This window comes from Ranitomeya variabilis, chromosome 2 (assembly GCF_051348905.1).
Source record: "Ranitomeya variabilis isolate aRanVar5 chromosome 2, aRanVar5.hap1, whole genome shotgun sequence".
Taxonomy (NCBI): domain Eukaryota; kingdom Metazoa; phylum Chordata; class Amphibia; order Anura; family Dendrobatidae; genus Ranitomeya; species Ranitomeya variabilis.
Window position 1 is genome coordinate 831677248 of NC_135233.1, and position 20022 is coordinate 831697269.

The window sequence follows — 20022 nt, forward strand, 5'->3', positions numbered from 1 at the left end:
AATTTATAACAAAGTTAATCTTTTGCCCACAGTAAGGATTTTGTAAATGAATTACAGAGTTGGCTTTGGTAGAGATTTATCTCCGGTTTATGTTTACTTCTTCACATGACTGCATTTGTGTTTTTATTACAGGTGCATGATGGGAAAGATGGTTCTTCACGACTTTTAGGAGCTTTTACGAATAATGAGTTATTGAGATTAACACTTAACAGTACTTCAAACCATTTGTGGATAGAATTTAACACTAATGGATCTGACACTGACCTTGGTTTTCATCTGGTTTATAACAGTAAGTAGTTTTTCCCTATATATACATAAGATATGCTGTGATTAATGTTGTTCAAGCATTACTGGGAATTTGTCACAAGGTATTTTCTATTTAATCTGAAAGCAGCATAAGGTGGGGTCACAGAGTCTGACTTCAGGGCTATCTTGTGTAGATTCATTACAATCAGTGTTTTATCAGCAGAAGACTATCACTGCCCGACAAGGTGTTTCATGCAAACCAGTCCAGCTACTATGTTTAACACCACTCCACTGCTGATTTGCAGCTTGGTGGCAATGCACAGTGTATACATGAAGCCGCCAGTTAGTGGTGGGGAGGTGTTATACATATCCCAGCATTCTTACCCCTGCTACATCAATAGCAGTGAAAACAAGGATTTTATCAAAAATCCCAAAAAGTCCAGTATGTGATAAATTTATGGAATCAGCCTTTTGTCATCTACAGCATGTTGCTCCCAAATTACACAGCAAAACCTTACATATGATGCTTAAGAAAATCCTTTTATAATATTTCTAAACACTCTTTTTTGGTGATTACTTTGTATCTCCGTTCATACTGCACCCACTTACAAAAATGATACACCATTTGAAAGGTAAACTTGCCCCATTCAGCAAGAAAATAGCCAAACAAACCACACATCCACGATGCAGTAAGGAAAAGTGACCTGCAGGGGGCACCACACTACCCCAAAGCACACTACCACAAAGCTGCTTACAGACATCACAAACAAATCCTAACATTTGCCTTGGGGGCTTTCCAGCTTGCCAAAGTCCTTGCCCAGCCGATTTCAGGCACATTGAGGATTGCACACTTCACTGCAGGTGAGTCACATATGCAAACACATTTGTAAATGTGCCCTGCCTATTTAATTGCACACTTGCTCCGTTTATACTCCACCAACACACACAAATGATAAACCATTTCAAAAGTCAAATTACCTGCACGTGGCAATTGCCGTGGGGTCTTTCCAGCTTGCCGAAGTGCTTGCCCAGACTATTTCAGGCAAATTGGAGGATTGCACACTTCACTACAGTTGAGTCACATATGCAAGCACATTTGTAAACATGCACTGCTTTTTCAGTCATTACTTCGCCCACACACACAAATGGTGAGTCACATATGCAAACACATTTGAAAACATGCACTGCTTTTTTGGTGATTAATTCGCCCACACACACAAATAATACACCATTTGAAAGGTAAACTTGCCCCTTTCAGCAAGAAAAGACACAAACAAACCACACATTCATGATTTGATCAATAAATACAGTTTAAACATTCACTTTCAGAAACCTGCAGAAAAAAACAATAACCTGCAGGTGGCACCACAACCTCTAGACATGTTTTAGCCTCTACTTATCAAACCAATTTATTGTATTATCAATCTACATATATAAATACTTTTCTGTGTTCATCATGTTATTAAATACTTTAACATTTGACCAGCTTGATTTTCCTAAAATTGCCTATGCCCCCAACAACCAATGTGCGGAAATTTTGCACGGGCCAACTAGTGATAACTTATTGCTGAGACTGGCTGTCACTTTTTGATCAGTGGGGGTTCAACTAACTGGACTCCTCAGATCTTAAAATGTAGTTAGTTGTGCAGCTTTGTCTTCTTCAAAATTGTCAAAAAATGTTCTGCACACTGAGGGTAAAAGGTCACTGTGCATGAAACTGAAGCAGAGTCACATTGCCTGAAGTGCAAATAAAACTGTGAAGAAGATAACTTAACAAAGAATTCTATTTATTATATTTCCTTCACATAGCACCTTCATATTCCATAATGCTTTACAGACATCATCACTGTCCCCATTGGGGCTCACTATATCAATTCCCTATCAGTCTTTGGCGTTTGGAAGGAAACCAGAGCACCTGGAGGAAACCCGTGCAAATACGGGGAGAACATACAAACTCCTTGCAAATGTTGTCCTTTATGGGATTTAAACCCAGGACCCCAGCACTGTAAAGTGCTGCCTTAAAAGTAATCTTGAGACGGTAGATAGAAAAAAATTAAATTGCAAATCAACATAGAAAACTAGATGCTGTACATATGAAAACTTTACATTTGTAATTGCTACATATTATGTAAGACAAAGGGGTGAAAGCATGAAAAAATGTGTTGAAATTGTAAAGTAATAAATGTTCTGTCAATCTGTTGCTGTTATGCTAGCAGGATACATATTTCTATGTAAAGCTGCATATGTGAGAGAAAGATAGTACCGTATATACTCGAGTATAAGCCGACCCGAGTATAAGCCGACCCCCCTAATTTTGCCACAAAAAACTGGGAAAACTTATTGACTCGAGTATAAGCCTAGGGTGGAAAATACAGCAGCTACCGGTGAATTTCAAAAATAAAAATAGATGCTCCATACTGTTCATTATTGCCCAAAAGGAGGTTCCATATAAAGCTGTGCCATATATAATGCTCCATACCATTGATTATTGCCCCATAGATGCTCCATATATAGCTGTGCCATATAGAATGCTCTGCACCGTTCATTATGGCCCCATAGGTGCTCCTTATAAAGCTGTGCCATTGCTCTGCACCATTCATTATGGCCCCATAGATGCTCCATATACAGTGCTCTGCACCGTTCATTATTTCCCCATAGATGCTCCATATAAAGCAGTGCCATATATGCTCTGCACTGTTCATTATGGCCCCATAGATGCTCCATATAAAGCAGTGCCATATATGCTCTGCACTGTTCATTATTGCCCCATAGATGCTCCTTATAAAGCAGTGCCATATATGCTCTGCACTGTTCATTATGGCCCCATAGATGCTCCATATAAAGCAGTGCCTTATATGCTCTGCACTGTTCATTATTGCCCCATAGATGCTCCTTATAAAGCTGTGTCATATTTGCTCTGCACTGTTCATTATTGCCCCATAGATGCTCCTTATAAAGCTGTGCCCTATATGCTCTGCACTGTTCATTGTTGCCCCATAGATGTGCCATATAAATCTGTGCCATATATAATGCTCTGCACCGTTCATTATGGCCCCATAGATGCTCCTTATAAAGCTGTGCCATTGCTCTGCACCATTCGTTAGGGCCCCATAGATGCCCCATATACAATGCTCTGCGCCGTTCATTATGGCCCCATAGATGCTCCATATAAAGCAGTGCCATATATGCTCTGCACTGTTCATTATGGCCCCATAGATGCTCCTTATTAAGCTGTGCCATATATGCTCTGCACTGTTAATTATGGCCCCATAGATGCTCCTTATAAAGCTGTGTTATATTTGCTCTGCACTGTTCATTGTTGCCCCATAGATGTGCCATATAAATCTGTGCCATATATAGTGCTCTGCACCGTTGCCCCATAGATACTCCACATAAATCTGTGCCATATATAACGCTGCTGCTGCAATAAAAAAAACAAAACACATACTCACCTCTCTTGCTTGCAGCTCCTCAGCGTCCCGTCCTGGCGTCTCTCTGCACTGACTGATCAGGCAGAGGGCGGCGCGCACACTATATGCGTCATCGCGCCCTCTGACTTGAACAGTCAGAGCCAGAGGACGGGAAGACGGAGCGGCGCCCGGCGGGTGGAACGTGGACAGGTGAATATAAAATACTCACCTAGTCCCGGCGCTCCGGGCGCTCCCCCTGCTTGTCACACTGTCTTCGGGTGCCGCAGCTCTTCCTCTGTCAGCGGTCACTGGCACCGCTGATTAGAGAAATGAATTTGCGGCTCCACCCCTATGGCAGTGGAGTCCATATTCATTTCTCTAATGAGCAGTCCCACATGACCGCTGAACAGGGGAAGAGCTGCGGCACCCGAAGACAGTGTGACAGGCAGGGGGAGCGCCAGGAGTGCCGGGATTAGGTGAGTATGCCTCAGCGCCCTCTCCCCCTCACCCGCCGACCCCACCGCCGACCGTGACTCGAGTATAAGCCGAGAGGGGCACTTTCAGCCCAAAAATTTGGGCTGAAAATCTTGGCTTATACTCGAGTATATACGGTAATTTTTTCACTTTACAAAGCAAATTTACTATTATTATAGATTGTCACTCCTTTGCTTTACTTTCACTAAGGACTCACATTTCTCATTATACAAATTCAGTAAAATATCACAACATACAAGTAGAGATGGACGGATACCTGTATGTTTGGGTATGGCGGGTTCAGCCGAACAGCTACAAAAAGTTTGGATTTGGGTACTAGAACAGTACCCGGATCCAAACTCGAACCCCATTCACTTGAATGGGGGGCCTGAACATCCAGTGCTTTCCACGCTGTCATGCACACAACACCGCTTCTGATTGACAGTGAAATCATCCCAGGCAGTCAGAGTTCAGTTCCCACGCTGTCAAAAGATAGCGGGAACGTGCAGCTGTGATGGGAGGTATAAAATTCACCTCCTATCACTGCTGTAAGCTTATGAGACTACCTCTTCCATCAGCTGCCGCTAATAACAGTTATGGGAGTATTCATCAGCTGGCTCCTGCATTGTAAATAAATAATTTTTTTTAAAAAAATTTCTTGGGTCCCCCCCCCCCGTATTTTGGATAACCAGCTGGGCAATACTCACAGCAGGGGGCTGCAGCCCTTAGCTGTCAGCTTCAGTAAAACTAGAATATCAAGAATATCTCTCACCTATCCGTCGTTCTGTAATCCATGTATGTCTGGGGGATAAACAGTTTTCAAAGATGCGACCGTCCAGGCTGAGAACCAGTAGCTCATTCAGCCTCAGAGATCTGCTACTGCACAGGCACAGGCGGTGCCATCTTGGAGGAGGACATTTTTTTCTTCTTCAGCAAGATGTCGCTGCCGGTGACTGCATAATTGTAGCTATTGGATCTTTATACACCGATAGCTGCTAGTGCACAGGCGCGACGGGCGCCATTTTCAAATTGACTTTTTTTTTTACACTTGCTCTATAACATCAAGAATGCTTATTAACTGGACACTAAACATTCAATTATGCTGCAGCGCAGGTGCCACGGCTGGAACCTGCCTGCAGAAGCATTTTTTCCTTTCTTCAGTATGTACAGGTATTTATTATGCAAACTAGGGGGCAGGACACTAAGAAATCAGTGACCTGTCAGCAGTCTGCATTATGAATACCTAATTAAAGCACCACATAAAGAACCCCCCTCCAAGCTTGCCCCAGGGCACAAGCATATCATTTACTAAAAATTGAAATTAAAGATTAAAAAACAGCCACAAGATGGATTTCATCAACCAAGGTATCATTTTAATCAGTATAACTGCACCGATCTGACACTGTTTTTAGGTTACTGTGCACAATCCTGCTGACAGGTTCCCTTTAAATAATTAAAACATACGGCGTTAGGACGCCTCTATTCTTGATAACCGGTTTTGCTGAAGCTGACAGCTATGAGTTTTGCCAGGCTGGTTATTAAATATACAGGGGAACCCACTTCACTCCTGCTCTTACTGTTATTAGCGGCAGAAGGCGTCAACTGATGGGAGTAATAGTCACATCAGCTGACACTAGTGACCGGAGGTAAACTTTATACTTCCTATCACAGCTGCTGGCTCATGCTGTCTTTTGACGGCGTGGGAACCGCGGCTCTCTGACTTGCAGGGATGATTTTACCGCTGTTCAGAAGTGGTGTTTGCCGCGCTGTCATGCACATGCCAGCGCAATAAACACCTAGTGTTCGGGCAGCTAAACCCGAACAGTAACACGGCCTTCCTGGTGAAGTTCGTGCTTCTTGTCCATGCCCGATCATTAGATGTTCAGAACGGATGCTGAACATTATGTGGGTATGATCTTAAATGCATTCTTATCAAGATTTTTGCTTGTATGTTGAGATGGGCAAACCCGAGCAGTATAGACACATATACCGGACACATCTAATGTCATCCCCAAAATCATGTGTTTTTCAAAGTTATTCATCACAAACAACTAATCGAGGGATCTGTCCAGCAAAGTGGAAATTTAAATAAGAACACATCTGTATGGAAATTTGCAAAAAGGTTGGAAACATGTAAGATAATGGCACCAAAATTGTAAGTAGCATGTAAGATTATTAATAAGTGCATAGCAAAGCAATGTATAATGGTATTAAAAAGTAATTTTATATTAAAGGAAACCTGCTCCATGGGCAGCATCAGTCATCCTCCGGCATTGTAGGCTTCTAAACTTTACTCTGACACAGTGCTTTCAGAGAAAACATAATTTTAAATTAAGGCAAGGACAGTGAGTACAATCATTTGTGTGGGTTCCTGTTGACTTCTCCTTATCTTAGTTTTACTGACTGCTCTATCTCTCTGAAAACACTAATATCACCCTTTAAAGCAGTTTTCCTCTTACATTAGATGATAGCATTGGATCTGCAGCTACAGGAAAACTGTTCAATATCCAACTATGCAAATATGATTCTGTAAATGCACTAATGGATTTTATGTGCATCTCTACACTAGTTCCCAACCTTTCCTACTTTGAGAGCTAAATTCATCTTTGATAGATGGTCATGAATCCCATTCAACAGGACCCTCTAAAAGCACACCAAAACCTTGTGCTCCTTTCATTTATTGGCAGAACACTTACATCCAGGCGTTCACACTTTATCTCCTTTCTGTATTCTTGCATCATGTGTATTCATCACACTATTGTACCCAGCTTCAAACACCTCTCCAAGTGGAATTATAATCCTATCTCCAGTGTACTATATTCATTTCCCTCCCCACCAGTACACATGCATCCTGATCTTTTCTTCTGTACAGGGCTTCTCACAAAAGTTATTATCTGGAGACCTGCTCTTAAAGAGGTTGTCTGGCCCATATCGATAAGTCTTCAGTCACTTTGAGTGACCGTAGACTTATGAAACCCCTCAGCGCAGGTACTCTGCACTGCGAGGATTCGTTGGTTTCCCAGCTGGGACTGAAGGGTTCATATGAGTTATACATACTCCCACTTAGAGCCCATCCAGTGGGCATGGCCTTGCTCCATACACTTGTATGGAGCGAGGCCGTACCTTCTAGTCGGCCATTCCCACTGCATGGACGTGTCACTAGATGGGGTGCATCCTTGCTTAGTATAAGTGTATGGAGAGAGTCCCTGCCCAGTAAACGAGCTCTGGCCAGGAGTATGTATAACGCCTTCATACCCTTCGGTCCCGTCTCAGAAACTAGCAAATCTCCACAGCACACAGTGCATGCTGGAGGGGTGGGGGATTCATAAGTCTACAGTCACAAAGTCACTGGGCAGCCCCTTTAATAGTTGTTTGTTAAACCTGATGCTATTGCACAGAGTGTGCGGACAGTTGCATGACAGGCATCATGTGGCTCCCGAGCTACAGTTAGGGGGCGCATGCTCTACAATGTATCTGCCATGTTTCCGCCGAGTTTCTGCAGAAATTTCTGCTTGTGTTACATGTGGATTTTTTAAATCATTTTACCTTATGCACTGTAGTCTGCAATGAATTCTGCACAATGAATTAACAGTGCAGATTTGTGCACAAAAACGCAGTTACCATATAGATGAAATTTTAAACATCTGCATGCAAAATCAACACTACATACACACTGGGTACTTTTACCCTAAGGTTCTGTAATTTACCACCCTATGAACTAATTTTAACAGCATCTCATGTAGCTTCAAGCAAATGCTGTCTTTTTCTGAGATGTAATATATTTGTATTGCCTGAATCCATAATATAGCAGCAATGGCCTAATGTGGGCTAATATTACACATCTGAAAGAATCCACCAAAAAATAATGGCAATCTCATCATTATGCTGTATTACAACACTGTTTTCCATCAAGAAACATTACCATTGTGATATTATATGCTTTATCAATTCCTTTGAATCAATAAGAGTCACAATACAACTACAGATTGAACCCGACCAAGATCACCCTAGTTTTATTGAGATCACAATAAAGACCCTTGAGTTTCATTGTGTTATGGACATAAAATATGCTTTTGAGCTTGGGTTTTTCAGCTTAATTTAATAAATGTGTTTTTATATATATAAAAACAGTTTGATATATATTGAAAGTAAAAAATAAATAGAAAACATTTGAATAATTCTGTAGTAATTATATTGGAGAATTTTGCTAAAGGTTTTTCATAACAGGGAAGATTTAAACAACTAAGTTGAAGTAAAAAAACCCTGAATATAACAGTGTATCTTGGAATCTGTCAGAACTGCTACAATCATTTAAGAATCCACAGGGCCCACCACAGTGCGGAGCAGTACAAACGTATAGGAGAATTCTAATTCATTCATGCGGAAGTTTGGAAAAGCAGCATGAGGGGAAAGTGCAGCAACACCTTAGCAGAGATTTTTTTGCTCCCCCTGGACCATCATGCTGCGTCAATATCCACCAGCAATAAATAGAATACTGTCAGAACTGTTAGATTATACACTGAAGTTACCGGTCATATCGTTTCTTATTTATTGGTTCATTTATTTATGTATGCAATGTTGTTACTTTTAGAAAATATCATTACTAATACAGATTTTCTTCTATTCTAGCTTTCCTAGTCCTGTGATTTCTTTTTCAATTCTGTAATATATTATTTAAACTGAGAAAGAGAAAAATAGGTAGCAAAGTAAAAATATTTTGAACTGTACTTATAATTAACAGCAAGATGGACCCCAGAAACATATGCTCTCAGGATAAAGACGTGTACAGCAAAATATTTAATACACAAAAATATCTTTATTTCATAATTATAATAATAGACAATAACATAAAATAAGGCACCTCATGCCCAGAGGAGACATAGTAACACGAGTTCTGGTGGGAAATATCTAAGCTAACCACTACCCACTGTCTATATTATAAATCCTAGTGCAAATTTCCACCTTTGATAAATCATATAATAGACAGTGATGCAGAGTTCAAAGCAAATATGTCCAAAGTGGATTCAACAGAAAAATAAATAGGTACTGTACATACTGGCTGAGAGACTCCAATAAATTAGCATGTTTTTAAATACTAGTTCAATGACATGTATATCATTTTTCTTAATATTGAAATAAAATGTAATAAAGTATACATCGTCAGTTGATAGAAAGCTGCAATTTTTTTAGGCAGATCTGTACACACAAAAAAATGCATTATTTGTGCAAATGTCATCCACACACTACATTTTTTTTCCACAAGGAAGCTGATGGTGTGGATTATTAAACATGCATCACATTAACCCCTTCATGACATGCACCATATATACAGAGCCAAAGGAGCTGTCATCCCGCTATCTGCCATATGTATACTGCATGACAATCGCGCAGGTTCACACTCAGTGTCACCATGATCAAATGCTGGTGTCAGCTCTGTATGAGAGCTTGACACCCTGAAGCAATGCCTATGATTTGTGCTAGCACCGATCGTCAGCGTTTAACCCCTCTGATGCCGCTGTCAATAGTCACAGAGACATTGATGGTTATCACAGAGGGAGGGAGCTGTCTCTCTGCTCCCATTGGCACAACACAATTGCGATCATGTGGTGACCCCAGGCTGAAAGATGGCCGTGGGGTCACCCCAAAAGGGTTTTTTGTTCATTCTGCCTTGCAAAAATCGGAATAGAAAGCGATCACAAAATGTCATGTGCCCAAAAATGGTACCAAAAAACTCGCCCACACATGACTCTGTCAGCCAAAATATGGCAAAATGATAACTATCTAAATATGAGGATGCAAAAACTTGGTACCCCATTAAAAAGTTTTAGTGTGTGACAACACCCAAACATAAAAGAGCTGTATAAATCTGGTAACACTGTAATCGCACCAACCCAAAAAATAAAGTCATCTAATCACTTAAACACCGCAAACAATGTTTAAGAAATAAAACCAATTCTTCACCTTCTGTTGATTTGTTCATTCTGCCTCCCAAAGATCACAACAGGGCTCAGCTTATCCTGCGCTCTATGATTAGCAGCAGGTTTCCATATACAGTATATCTCTGAAATACTTGATTGAGACCGAACCCCCATCAGAAGATTTCAGAAGATTCCCAATAATGAGGCAGATTGAGGCACTGTGGACCCTGACTGACCTGTGATCTGGTGGTGTCCATCTTTTTAGGCATGCATAAAAGATTGGTCTGCCACAATATTGTGCATTTCTGAAAAGAAGGACAATGCGGAACAGAGGCCAGACGGAGTCCACAGTAACTCTCCTGCCTCATTATAGTGAGTGGCTCCCTTAGGGGTTTTATCTGAATCACGTCACTAGGAGATTTAGATGGAAACCCTGATATAAGTGCTCAGCGTAAAGAGTCACGTAAATGTGATCCTAAACATTAAGAAAAATGTTCCCAATAAAATCTTCAACTCAATCCCCACTCAGGACTGTAATCTGTAAACTGAAATATAGGGGGCATCTGTGTTACTGGTAGTACAAAGGCTCTGGAAAAGTGCTATGGCTGCTTGCCCCCCCAAAAAAAATCTGCAAATTCTGTGCTCCCAAATCCAAATTCTACCTCCTTTCTGAGCCCCACAGTGTGCCTAGACCACATTTAGGGTCCACATGTTTGGCATTTCCTGACTGCCTACCTATTTACAGTTGCATGTTTCCAGAAGCATGGGCTGGGCACTTCAACATACTGGGAACTACAACATACTGGTGTTTACAATTTACTGGGCACTACAATAGCAGTTTGCAATATTCATTTAGCAACATTCACTACTGCTTTTTTCTGGAAAACACCCATGGAGTCAAAATCATCTCTACACTGGTAGATAAATTCCCAAAGGGCTATAATTTCCAAAATGTGGTAACTTGTGGGGGGATCTGCACTCCAGGAAACAAGTAGTGCTCCATCCCCCAAGTCTCAGCGTGTGGCTAAGCAGTAATCTACAGCCACTTATAAGGTGTTTCTACATTAAGCAGAAATTGTGGGATAAATTTTGGAGACATTTTTACCCATTTCCCAGCGTAAAAATGTAAAATCTGGGGCTTCAACAAAATTTTGGTAGTAAAAATGTGATTATTTTCTCTTCACTGCCCAACTTTATAAAATTATTTGACCCACCTATGTTGTTAACATGATCACTGCATCCTTAGAAGAATTAATTGAAAGGGTACTTTATAAAATAGGGTCACTTATTCGGGTTATGCTGTTCTGGCACCTCAGGGGCTCTACCAAAATGACATGCCACCTTCAAACCAGTTCAGCAAAATCTGAACTCCAATATGATGCTTCTTCCTAACTTAGCTTTTCACTGTTCCTAAAAAGTAGTTTTCAACCACATATTGTGCATCGGTGTACTCAGGGAAAATGTACAACAAAAATTTGAGGGGTCTAGTTTCCAAAATGGGGTCAATTGAGGGGTATTTTTGCCATTTAGTCATATCAGGGGCTCTCCAAGACACCTATAGAATATTCCATCAAAACTGAGTTCCAAAACATCACTCCATCCTTTCTGAGCCCTGTCGTGCACCAAAACAGTAATTTTCCCCCACATATGAGGTATTAACATAATCACAATAAATTCAGCAGCAAATTTTGGGGTCAATATTCTCCTGTTACCCTTGTGAAAATAAAAAATGGGGCTAAAAGAATATATTTGTGGGAAAAATGTAATTTTTTAATTTTCACGGTTCAACGTTATAAACATCTATGAAGCACCTGGGGGTTCAAAGTGCACACATATAAGTTCCTTGAGGTTTCCAAAATGGGGTCCCTTGTGGAGTGTTTCCACTCTTTGGACACATCAGGGACTCTCCAAACACAACATGGCGGCTGCTAATGATTCCAGCAATCTTTGCATTCAAAAAGTCAAATGGCGCTGCTTCCTTCCAAGCCAAGCCATGCACCGAAACAGTAGTTTTCCTCCACATATTGGGTATCGACATACTCAGGAGAAATTGCACAATAAATTGCATGGTGCATTTTCTCCTGATACCAGAGCTCAACGTTATAAAGTTTTGTGAAGCCTGTGGGGGTTCAAGGTGCTCACCACACATCTAGATAAATTCCAAGAGGGGCCTATTTTTCAAAATGGTGTCACTTGTGGGGTTTTTTATTACTCTTTAGGTCCATCAGGGGCTCTCCAAATGCAACATGGCATCTGCTAATGATTCTAGCAAATTTTGCAATCAAAAAGTCAAATGGTGCTCTTTGCCTTCCAAGCCCTGCTTTGCACCCAAACAATAGTTTTCTCCCACATATGAGCTATCCGTGTGCTCAGAAGAAACTGAACAACAATTTTTGTCTTACATTTTTTCCTGTTACCCTTGTGAAAATAAAAAAATGGGTTTAAATGAAATTCCTGTGAAAAAAAGTTAAATGTCATTTTTTTCATTCCACATTGCTTTAATTCTTGTGAAGCAGTGAAGCACCTGAAAGGTTAATAAATAGTGTTGAGCGATACCTTCCGATATCGGAAAGTATCGGTATCGGAAAGTATCGGCCGATACCGTCAAAGTATCGGATCTAATCCGATACCGATACCCGATCCCAATGCAAGTCAATGGGACGAAAATATCGGAATTAAAATAAACCCTTTCTTTCCTTGTAGGTTAATTCTACATGAAGGAAAACAACTAAGAATAATGTAGGATGTATTGGGGGAGGTGGCGGAGACATTAAAGGCACAGAGGTTTAGCCCAAACAAATAGAATAGCAGGTTTTTTTGTTTTGTTTTTTATGACGGTCAGCGTTAGAAAGATTTTGACTATTTTTTTATTTTTATTTTGTCAGATATTGATGTTTCACTACTTCCACGTCCTTCACCTTCTTTTTTACTTCTCCCACACTTTCTTCTTCATTATCCTCATCATCAGCTTCTTTGACATCAACTATCTTCACCTTATTCATCTTCTTCTACCTCTAATTTTTTTTTTTTTACATTGTTCATATTCTTTTTATTTAACTATTATCTTTTTCATATTCAACTTCTTCATCATATTCTTATTTGTGACAGGCATTCCCGTAGTTGTTATCTATAAAAGTTTGAAGATTACACCTTCCGTTCTGCCTGTCACAAAAGAGTTACATTTGTCCGCGTTCAGTTTGGCCTGCAGCATCAGGCTTTATCCAGGGGCACCACGAGGAGGAACGGACTCACCCCCATACACTGCTTAGTCTTCTTCTGCTTATAATTTAGATAATATCTTTTGCTCTGATATTTAGTGTTATGCTTAATGTTCTTCTGCTCTTTGTTCTGCAGCCTCTTGTTCTTCTGCTTCTCGGTCTCCCATGTCGTCGTCGTCTCCAGGGTCGTCGTCTCCGGGGTCGTCGTCATCGGGGTCGTCGTCATCGGGGTCGTCTTCAGGGTCATCGTCTCCAGGGTCGTCGTCATCTCGGTAGTTGTCGTCTCTGGTGTCGTCATCATCTTAGGGGTGGTCTTCCGGGTCATCGTCTTTAGGGTCTTGAACTTGGAAATGTAGCAGAAGATACAAGAAGGCTGAGAAAATGCCGAGAAACAGCTGATGGATCTGGAACTCGGATGGCTACCCGAAGGTCCAAGAGCCAATGGAACTACCGTGGACCAGCTGACGTTACTGGAACCCGGTTACTAAGCAGGAGGTACCTGTGCCTGAAAGCACTACCAAGGACCACCTGACGTTGGTGGAACTCGGATACCCAGAGGGAGGCACCTAAGCCAAAGGCTCTGCCCGGAACCAGCTGACGGTACTGGAACCAGGATGGGGAGCAGAAGGTACAAGAGCAAAAGACACTGCCGAGAACCAGCTGACGGTACTGGAACCCGGATGGGTAGCCGAAGGTCCAAGAGCCAATGGAACTACCGAGGACCAGCTGACGTTACTGGAACCCGGTTACTAAGCAGGAGGTACCCGTGCCTGAAAGCACTACCAAGGACCACCTGACGTTGGTGGAACTCGGATACCCAGAGGGAGGCACCTAAGCCAAAGGCTCTGCCCGGAACCAGCTAACGGTACTGGAACCAGGATGGGGACCTATTCAAGCTTGTCTTCCTAGAGCCCCAACTGGCGGTGTTAGAGCCCAGGGTCAGCAGAAGGAGGAGCAGGGGGAGGGGAGTGTAGGCCGAAGCCTGCACTGGTGGCAGCTTTGGGTCTGTTGTGCCTGCGTGGCTGTCGCAGGACACGTTGCCGGCTACACAGCAGGGGAACAGCTGGCGGTGCTGAACCCCACTGACACATTGGCGAGGTGTTTGGCTCTGTGCAGCCAGCACTTCCGGACAGCAACTAGCGTTGTTGGAGCCCGGGCTCTGCCGGTGGAGCAGAGTGTAGGCTGAAGCCTAATTGAACCGATTTCAAAGGTAACCTTTAACCCCCCCTCAGGGGTTACAAACTAGAAGAGCCACAGCTTATGCAGCAGTAGTGCCGCACAAGTCAAAGGTTGCTCTTTTAATTTTTCTCCTTGCACACGCCGAATGAAACACGTATAACATTTAGCCCTTTATACAGTCAAACTGTGTTGGAGGCGCAAGTTCCCTTCGTAATGAGACGCAGCACAGATGTCAAGAATCCCACCTTGGTGCTGGGTGCAGCCTCCTGAGCGTTGTTATTTGCTGTACAGGAGTCTGCGCTGTCGTGTTATCCCCTGGCCTAGCGCTGTTAGCGCTGCCCATCTTCTGACATCATGTAATGTCGGCCGGTGCGTTTCGCGATGACCATGAATCCCAGCCCCGCAGTGTCTTAACATTGTTAAAACACTGCGGGTCTGGGATTCATGGCCTGGCGCAGCACATATGTTCGCCTCTCGCACTCGGGTCCTTACACCCGCTTCAGACTGTGCGGCGTCAGCTGATCCCTTATCGCATGCCGCGGCCATGAAGCCGCACAGTCTGAAGAAGGCGGAAGGAGATGAGTGACAACAGGCGAAGATATGCACTGCTCATGCCCATCAATCACACCCTCGCAGTCCCAATAAATAAGACACCGAGGGGCGTTGTGTGGGTCAGGGCGGCCGCAGAGGCGCAGGCAGCCAAACAATGATGCCAGAAGACGGGCAGCGCTACCAAGGGGGTTGCAGCGTGTCATTACAAAGGAAAGTCACACCACCGGGACGGTTAAATGGTCACACAGAGGACACATTTTAGACGTGTTTTCAGTTCCACATGTGCGAGGAGAATACGTTTATGAGCCACCTTGCACACATGCAGCATTACCGCTGTACGAGGTGGCTGTAAAACGTACAAACGCCTGGGGGAGGGGGGACAGGTTCCCTTCAATTTCAGTTCTTGTGTCTGCGTGGCTTTTGCAGGACACGTTGCCGGCTACACAGCAGGGGAACAGCTGGCGGTGCTGGACCCCCACTGACGCATTGGCTGGTGTTTTTCTCTGTGCAGCTAGCAGTACCGGGCCCCAACTGGCGGTGTTAGAGCCCAGGGTCAGCAGGAGGAGGAGCAGGAGGAGGAGCAGGGGGAGGGGAGTGTAGGCCGAAGCCTGCACTGGCGGCAGCTTTGGGTCTGTTGTGCCTGCGTGGCGGTCGCAGGACACGTTGCCGGCTACACAGCAGGGGAACAGCTGGCGGTGCTGAACCCCACTGACACTTTGGCTGGTGTTTTTCTCTGTGCAGCTAGCAGTACCGGGCCCCAACTTGCGGTGTTGGAGCCCGGGCTCTGCAGGGGGAGCAGAGTGTAGGCCGAAGCCTAATTGAACCAATTTTAAAGTAAACCTTTAACCCCCCCTCAGGGGTTACAAACTAGAAGAGCCACAGCTTATGCAGCAGTAGTGCCGCACAAGTCAAAGGTTGCTCTTTTAATTTTTCTCCTTGCACACGCCGAATGAAACACGTATAACATTTAGCCCTTTATACAGTCAAACTGTGTTGGAGGCGCGAGTTCCCTTCGTAATGAGACGCAGCACAGATGTCAAGAATCCCACCTTGGTGCTGGGTGCAGCCTCCTGAGCGTTGTTATTTGCTGTACAGGAGTCTGCGCTGTCGTGTTATCCCCTGGCCTAGCGCTGTTAGCGCTGCCCATCTTCTGACATCATGTAATGTCGGCCGGTGCGTTTCGCGATGACCATGAATCCCAGCCCCGCAGTGTCTTAACATTGTTAAAACACTGCGGGTCTGGGATTCATGGCCTGGCGCAGCACATATGTTCGCCTCTCGCACTCGGGTCCTTACACCCGCTTCAGACTGTGCGGCGTCAGCTGATCCCTTATCGCATGCCGCGGCCATGAAGCCGCACAGTCTGAAGAAGGCGGAAGGAGATGAGTGACAACAGGCGAAGATATGCACTGCTCATGCCCATTAATCACACCCTCGCAGTCCCAATAAATAAGACACCGAGGAGCGTTGTGTGGGTCAGGGCGGCCGCAGAGGCGCAGGCAGCCAAACAATGATGCCAGAAGACGGGCAGCGCTACCAAGGAGCTTGTTGCGTGTCAATACAAAGGAAAATCACACCTGAGGGACGTTTTAATGGTCGCAGAGGACTCATTTTAGACGTGTTCAGTTCAACATGGGCAAGGAGAATAAGTTTCTGAGCCACCTTGCACACATGCAGCATTACTGTCGTACAAGGTGGCTGTAAAACGTAGAAACACCTGGGGGAGGGGGGACAGGTTTCCTTCAATTCCAGTTCTTGTGTCTGCGTGGCTGTTGCAGGACACGTTGCTGGCTGCACAGCAGGGGAACAGCTGGCGGTGCTGAACCCCACTGACACATTGGCTGGTGTTTTTCTCTGTGCAGCTAGCACATCTGGGCCCCAACTGTCATGAATCCCCAATGGCTAGGGATAGCACAGGACAAGCAAAGTACAAATAAATAACGGACGAGCTCTAGGGTGATGGAACCTGGGCTGACCGCTGCCCTACGCCTGACAAACGCAACTAGAGATAGCCAGGGAGCGTGCCTACGTTGGTTCTAGACGCCACGCACCAGCCTAAGAGCTAACTAGTACTGCAGAGAGAATAAGACCTCACTTGCCTCCAGAGGAATGAACCCCAAAAGATATAGTTGCCCCCTCACATGTATTGACGGTGAAATGAGAGGAAGGCACACACATAGAGATGATATATATAGCTTTAGCAAATTGAGGCCCGCTGAAAACTAGAAAGCAGAAAGATACAAAAGGGGACTGAGCGGTCAGCAAAAAACCCTAATCAAAAATACCATCCTGAGATTACAAGAACCCATGTGCCAACTCATGGCACATGGGGAGAACCTCAGTCCACTAGAGCAACCAGCTAGCATAAAGACATAATAAGCAAGCTGGACAAAAAACCAAACAACTGAAAATCAGCACTTAGCTTATCCTGAAAGATCTGGGAGCAGGTAGGCAGGAACAAAACAGAGCACATCTGAATACATTGATAGCCGGCAAGGAAATGACAGAAAGGCCAGGTAAAATAGGAAACACCCAGCCTCTGATGGACAGGTGGAAACCAAAGGCCGCAACCCACCAAAGTCACCCAGTACCAGCAGTAACCACCAGAGGGAGCCCACAAACAGAATCCACAACAGTACCCCCCCCTTGAGGAGGGGTCACCGAACCCTCACGAGAACCCCCAGGGCGATCAGGGTGAGCTCTATGGAAGGCGCGGACCAAATCAGTCGCATGAACATCGGAGGCGACCACCCAGGAATTATCCTCCTGACCATAACCCTTCCACTTAACCAAATACTGGAGTTTGCGTCTGGAAACACGAGAATCCAAGATCTTCTCAACAACATACTCCAATTCTCCCTCCACCAGCACCGGAGCAGGAGGCTCAACCGAAGGAACAACGGGCACCTCATACCTCCGCAACAACGACCGATGGAACACATTATGAATAGCAAACGATGCCGGGAGATCCAAACGAAAAGATACAGGGTTAAGAATCTCCGAGATCCTATAAGGACCGATGAACCGAGGCTTGAACTTAGGAGAAGAGACCTTCATAGGGACAAAACGAGAAGACAACCACACCAAATCCCCAATAAGAAGTCGGGGACCCACGCGGCGACGGCGATTAGCAAACTGCTGAGTCTTCTCCTGAGATAACTTCAAATTGTCCACCACCTGATTCCAAATTTGATGTAGCCTGTCCACCACCACGTCCACTCCAGGACAATCCGAAGACTCCACCTGACCAGAGGAAAAACGAGGATGAAACCCCGAATTACAAAAAAAAGGAGAGACCAACGTGGCAGAACTAGCCCGATTATTAAGAGCAAATTCGGCCAGTGGCAAAAAAGCAACCCAGTCATCTTGGTCAGCAGAAACAAAACACCTCAAATAAGTTTCCAAGGTCTGATTAGTTCGCTCCGTCTGGCCATTCGTCTGAGGATGGAATGCAGACGAGAAAGACAAATCAATGCCCATCTTGGCACAAAATGTCCGCCAAAATCTAGACACAAACTGGGATCCCCTGTCAGAAACGATATTCTCCGGAATCCCATGCAAACGAACCACGTTCTGAAAAAATAAAGGGACCAACTCAGAGGAGGAAGGCAACTTAGGCAAGGGCACCAAATGAACCATCTTAGAAAAGCGGTCACACACAACCCAGATAACGGACATTTTCTGTGAAACCGGGAGATCAGAAATAAAATCCATGGAAATATGCGTCCAAGGCCTCTTCGGGACGGGCAAGGATAACAACAACCCACTGGCCCGAGAACAGCAAGGCTTAGCTCGAGCACACACTTCACAAGACTGCACAAAGGTACGCACATCCCTAGACAAGGAAGGCCACCAAAAAGACCTGGCCACCAAGTCTCTAGTACCAAATATTCCAGGATGACCAGCCAACACAGAAGAATGGACCTCGGAGATGACTCTACTGGTCCAATCATCCGGAACAAACAGTCTTTCTGGTGGACAACGATCCGGTTTATCCACCTGAAACTCCTGCAATGCACGTCGCAAGTCTGGGGATACGGCGGACAATATTACCCCATCCCTAAGGATACCAGTAGGCCCAGAATCTCCAGGAGAGTCAGGCACAAAACTCCTGGAAAGAGCATCTGCCTTCACATTCTTTGAACCTGGCAGGTATGAAACCACGAAATTGAAACGAGAAAAAAACAACGACCAACGAGCCTGTCTAGGATTCAAACGCCTGGCAGACTCAAGGTAAATGAGATTCTTGTGATCAGTCAAGACCACCACACGATGTTTAGCACCCTCAAGTCAATGACGCCACTCCTCAAATGCCCACTTCATGGCCAAAAGCTCCCGATTACCCACATCATAATTGCGCTCGGCGGGCGAGAATTTTCTAGAGAAGAATGCACATGGCTTCATCACCGAGCCATCAGAACTTCTCTGTGACAAAACCGCCCCCGCTCCAATCTCGGAAGCATCAACCTCAACCTGAAAAGGAAGTGAAACATCTGGTTGACACAACACAGGAGCAGAAGAAAACCGGCGCTTAAGTTCCTGAAAGGCCCCCACAGCCGCAGGAGACCAATTAGCAACATCAGCACCCTTTTTAGTCAAATCAGTCAAAGGTTTAACAATACTGGAAAAATTTGCAATGAACCGACGATAAAAATTAGCAAACCCCAAGAACTTCTGTAGGCTCTTAACAGATGTAGGTTGTGTCCAGTCACAAATTGCCTGAACCTTGACGGGATCCATCTCAATAGTAGAAGGAGAAAAAATGTACCCCAAAAAAGAAATCTTCTGGACTCCGAAGAGACATTTTGAGCCCTTCACAAACAGAGAATTGGCCTGCAGGACTTGAAACACCTTCCTGACCTGTAGAACATGAGACTCCCAGTCATCAGAAAACACCAAAATATCATCCAAATACACAATCATAAACTTATCCAGATATTCACAGAAAATATTGTGCATAAAGGACTGAAAGACTGACGGAGCATTGGAGAGTCCAAAAGGCATTACCAAATACTCAAAATGGCC

The 20022-nt window shown here is 44.2% G+C and overlaps 1 protein-coding gene across 2 annotated transcripts in view; it reads left to right on the top strand.

Annotated features, from left to right (window-relative positions):
* CSMD1 (CUB and Sushi multiple domains 1) overlaps positions 1-20022 on the top strand; it is a 2858343-nt gene that overhangs the window by 2099987 nt on the left and 738334 nt on the right. For both annotated transcript variants that reach the window (XM_077290057.1, XM_077290056.1), the window contains exon 23: positions 133-289. In XM_077290057.1, the coding sequence (XP_077146172.1) occupies positions 133-289 (157 nt within the window). The remainder of the gene's footprint in view (positions 1-132; positions 290-20022) is intronic.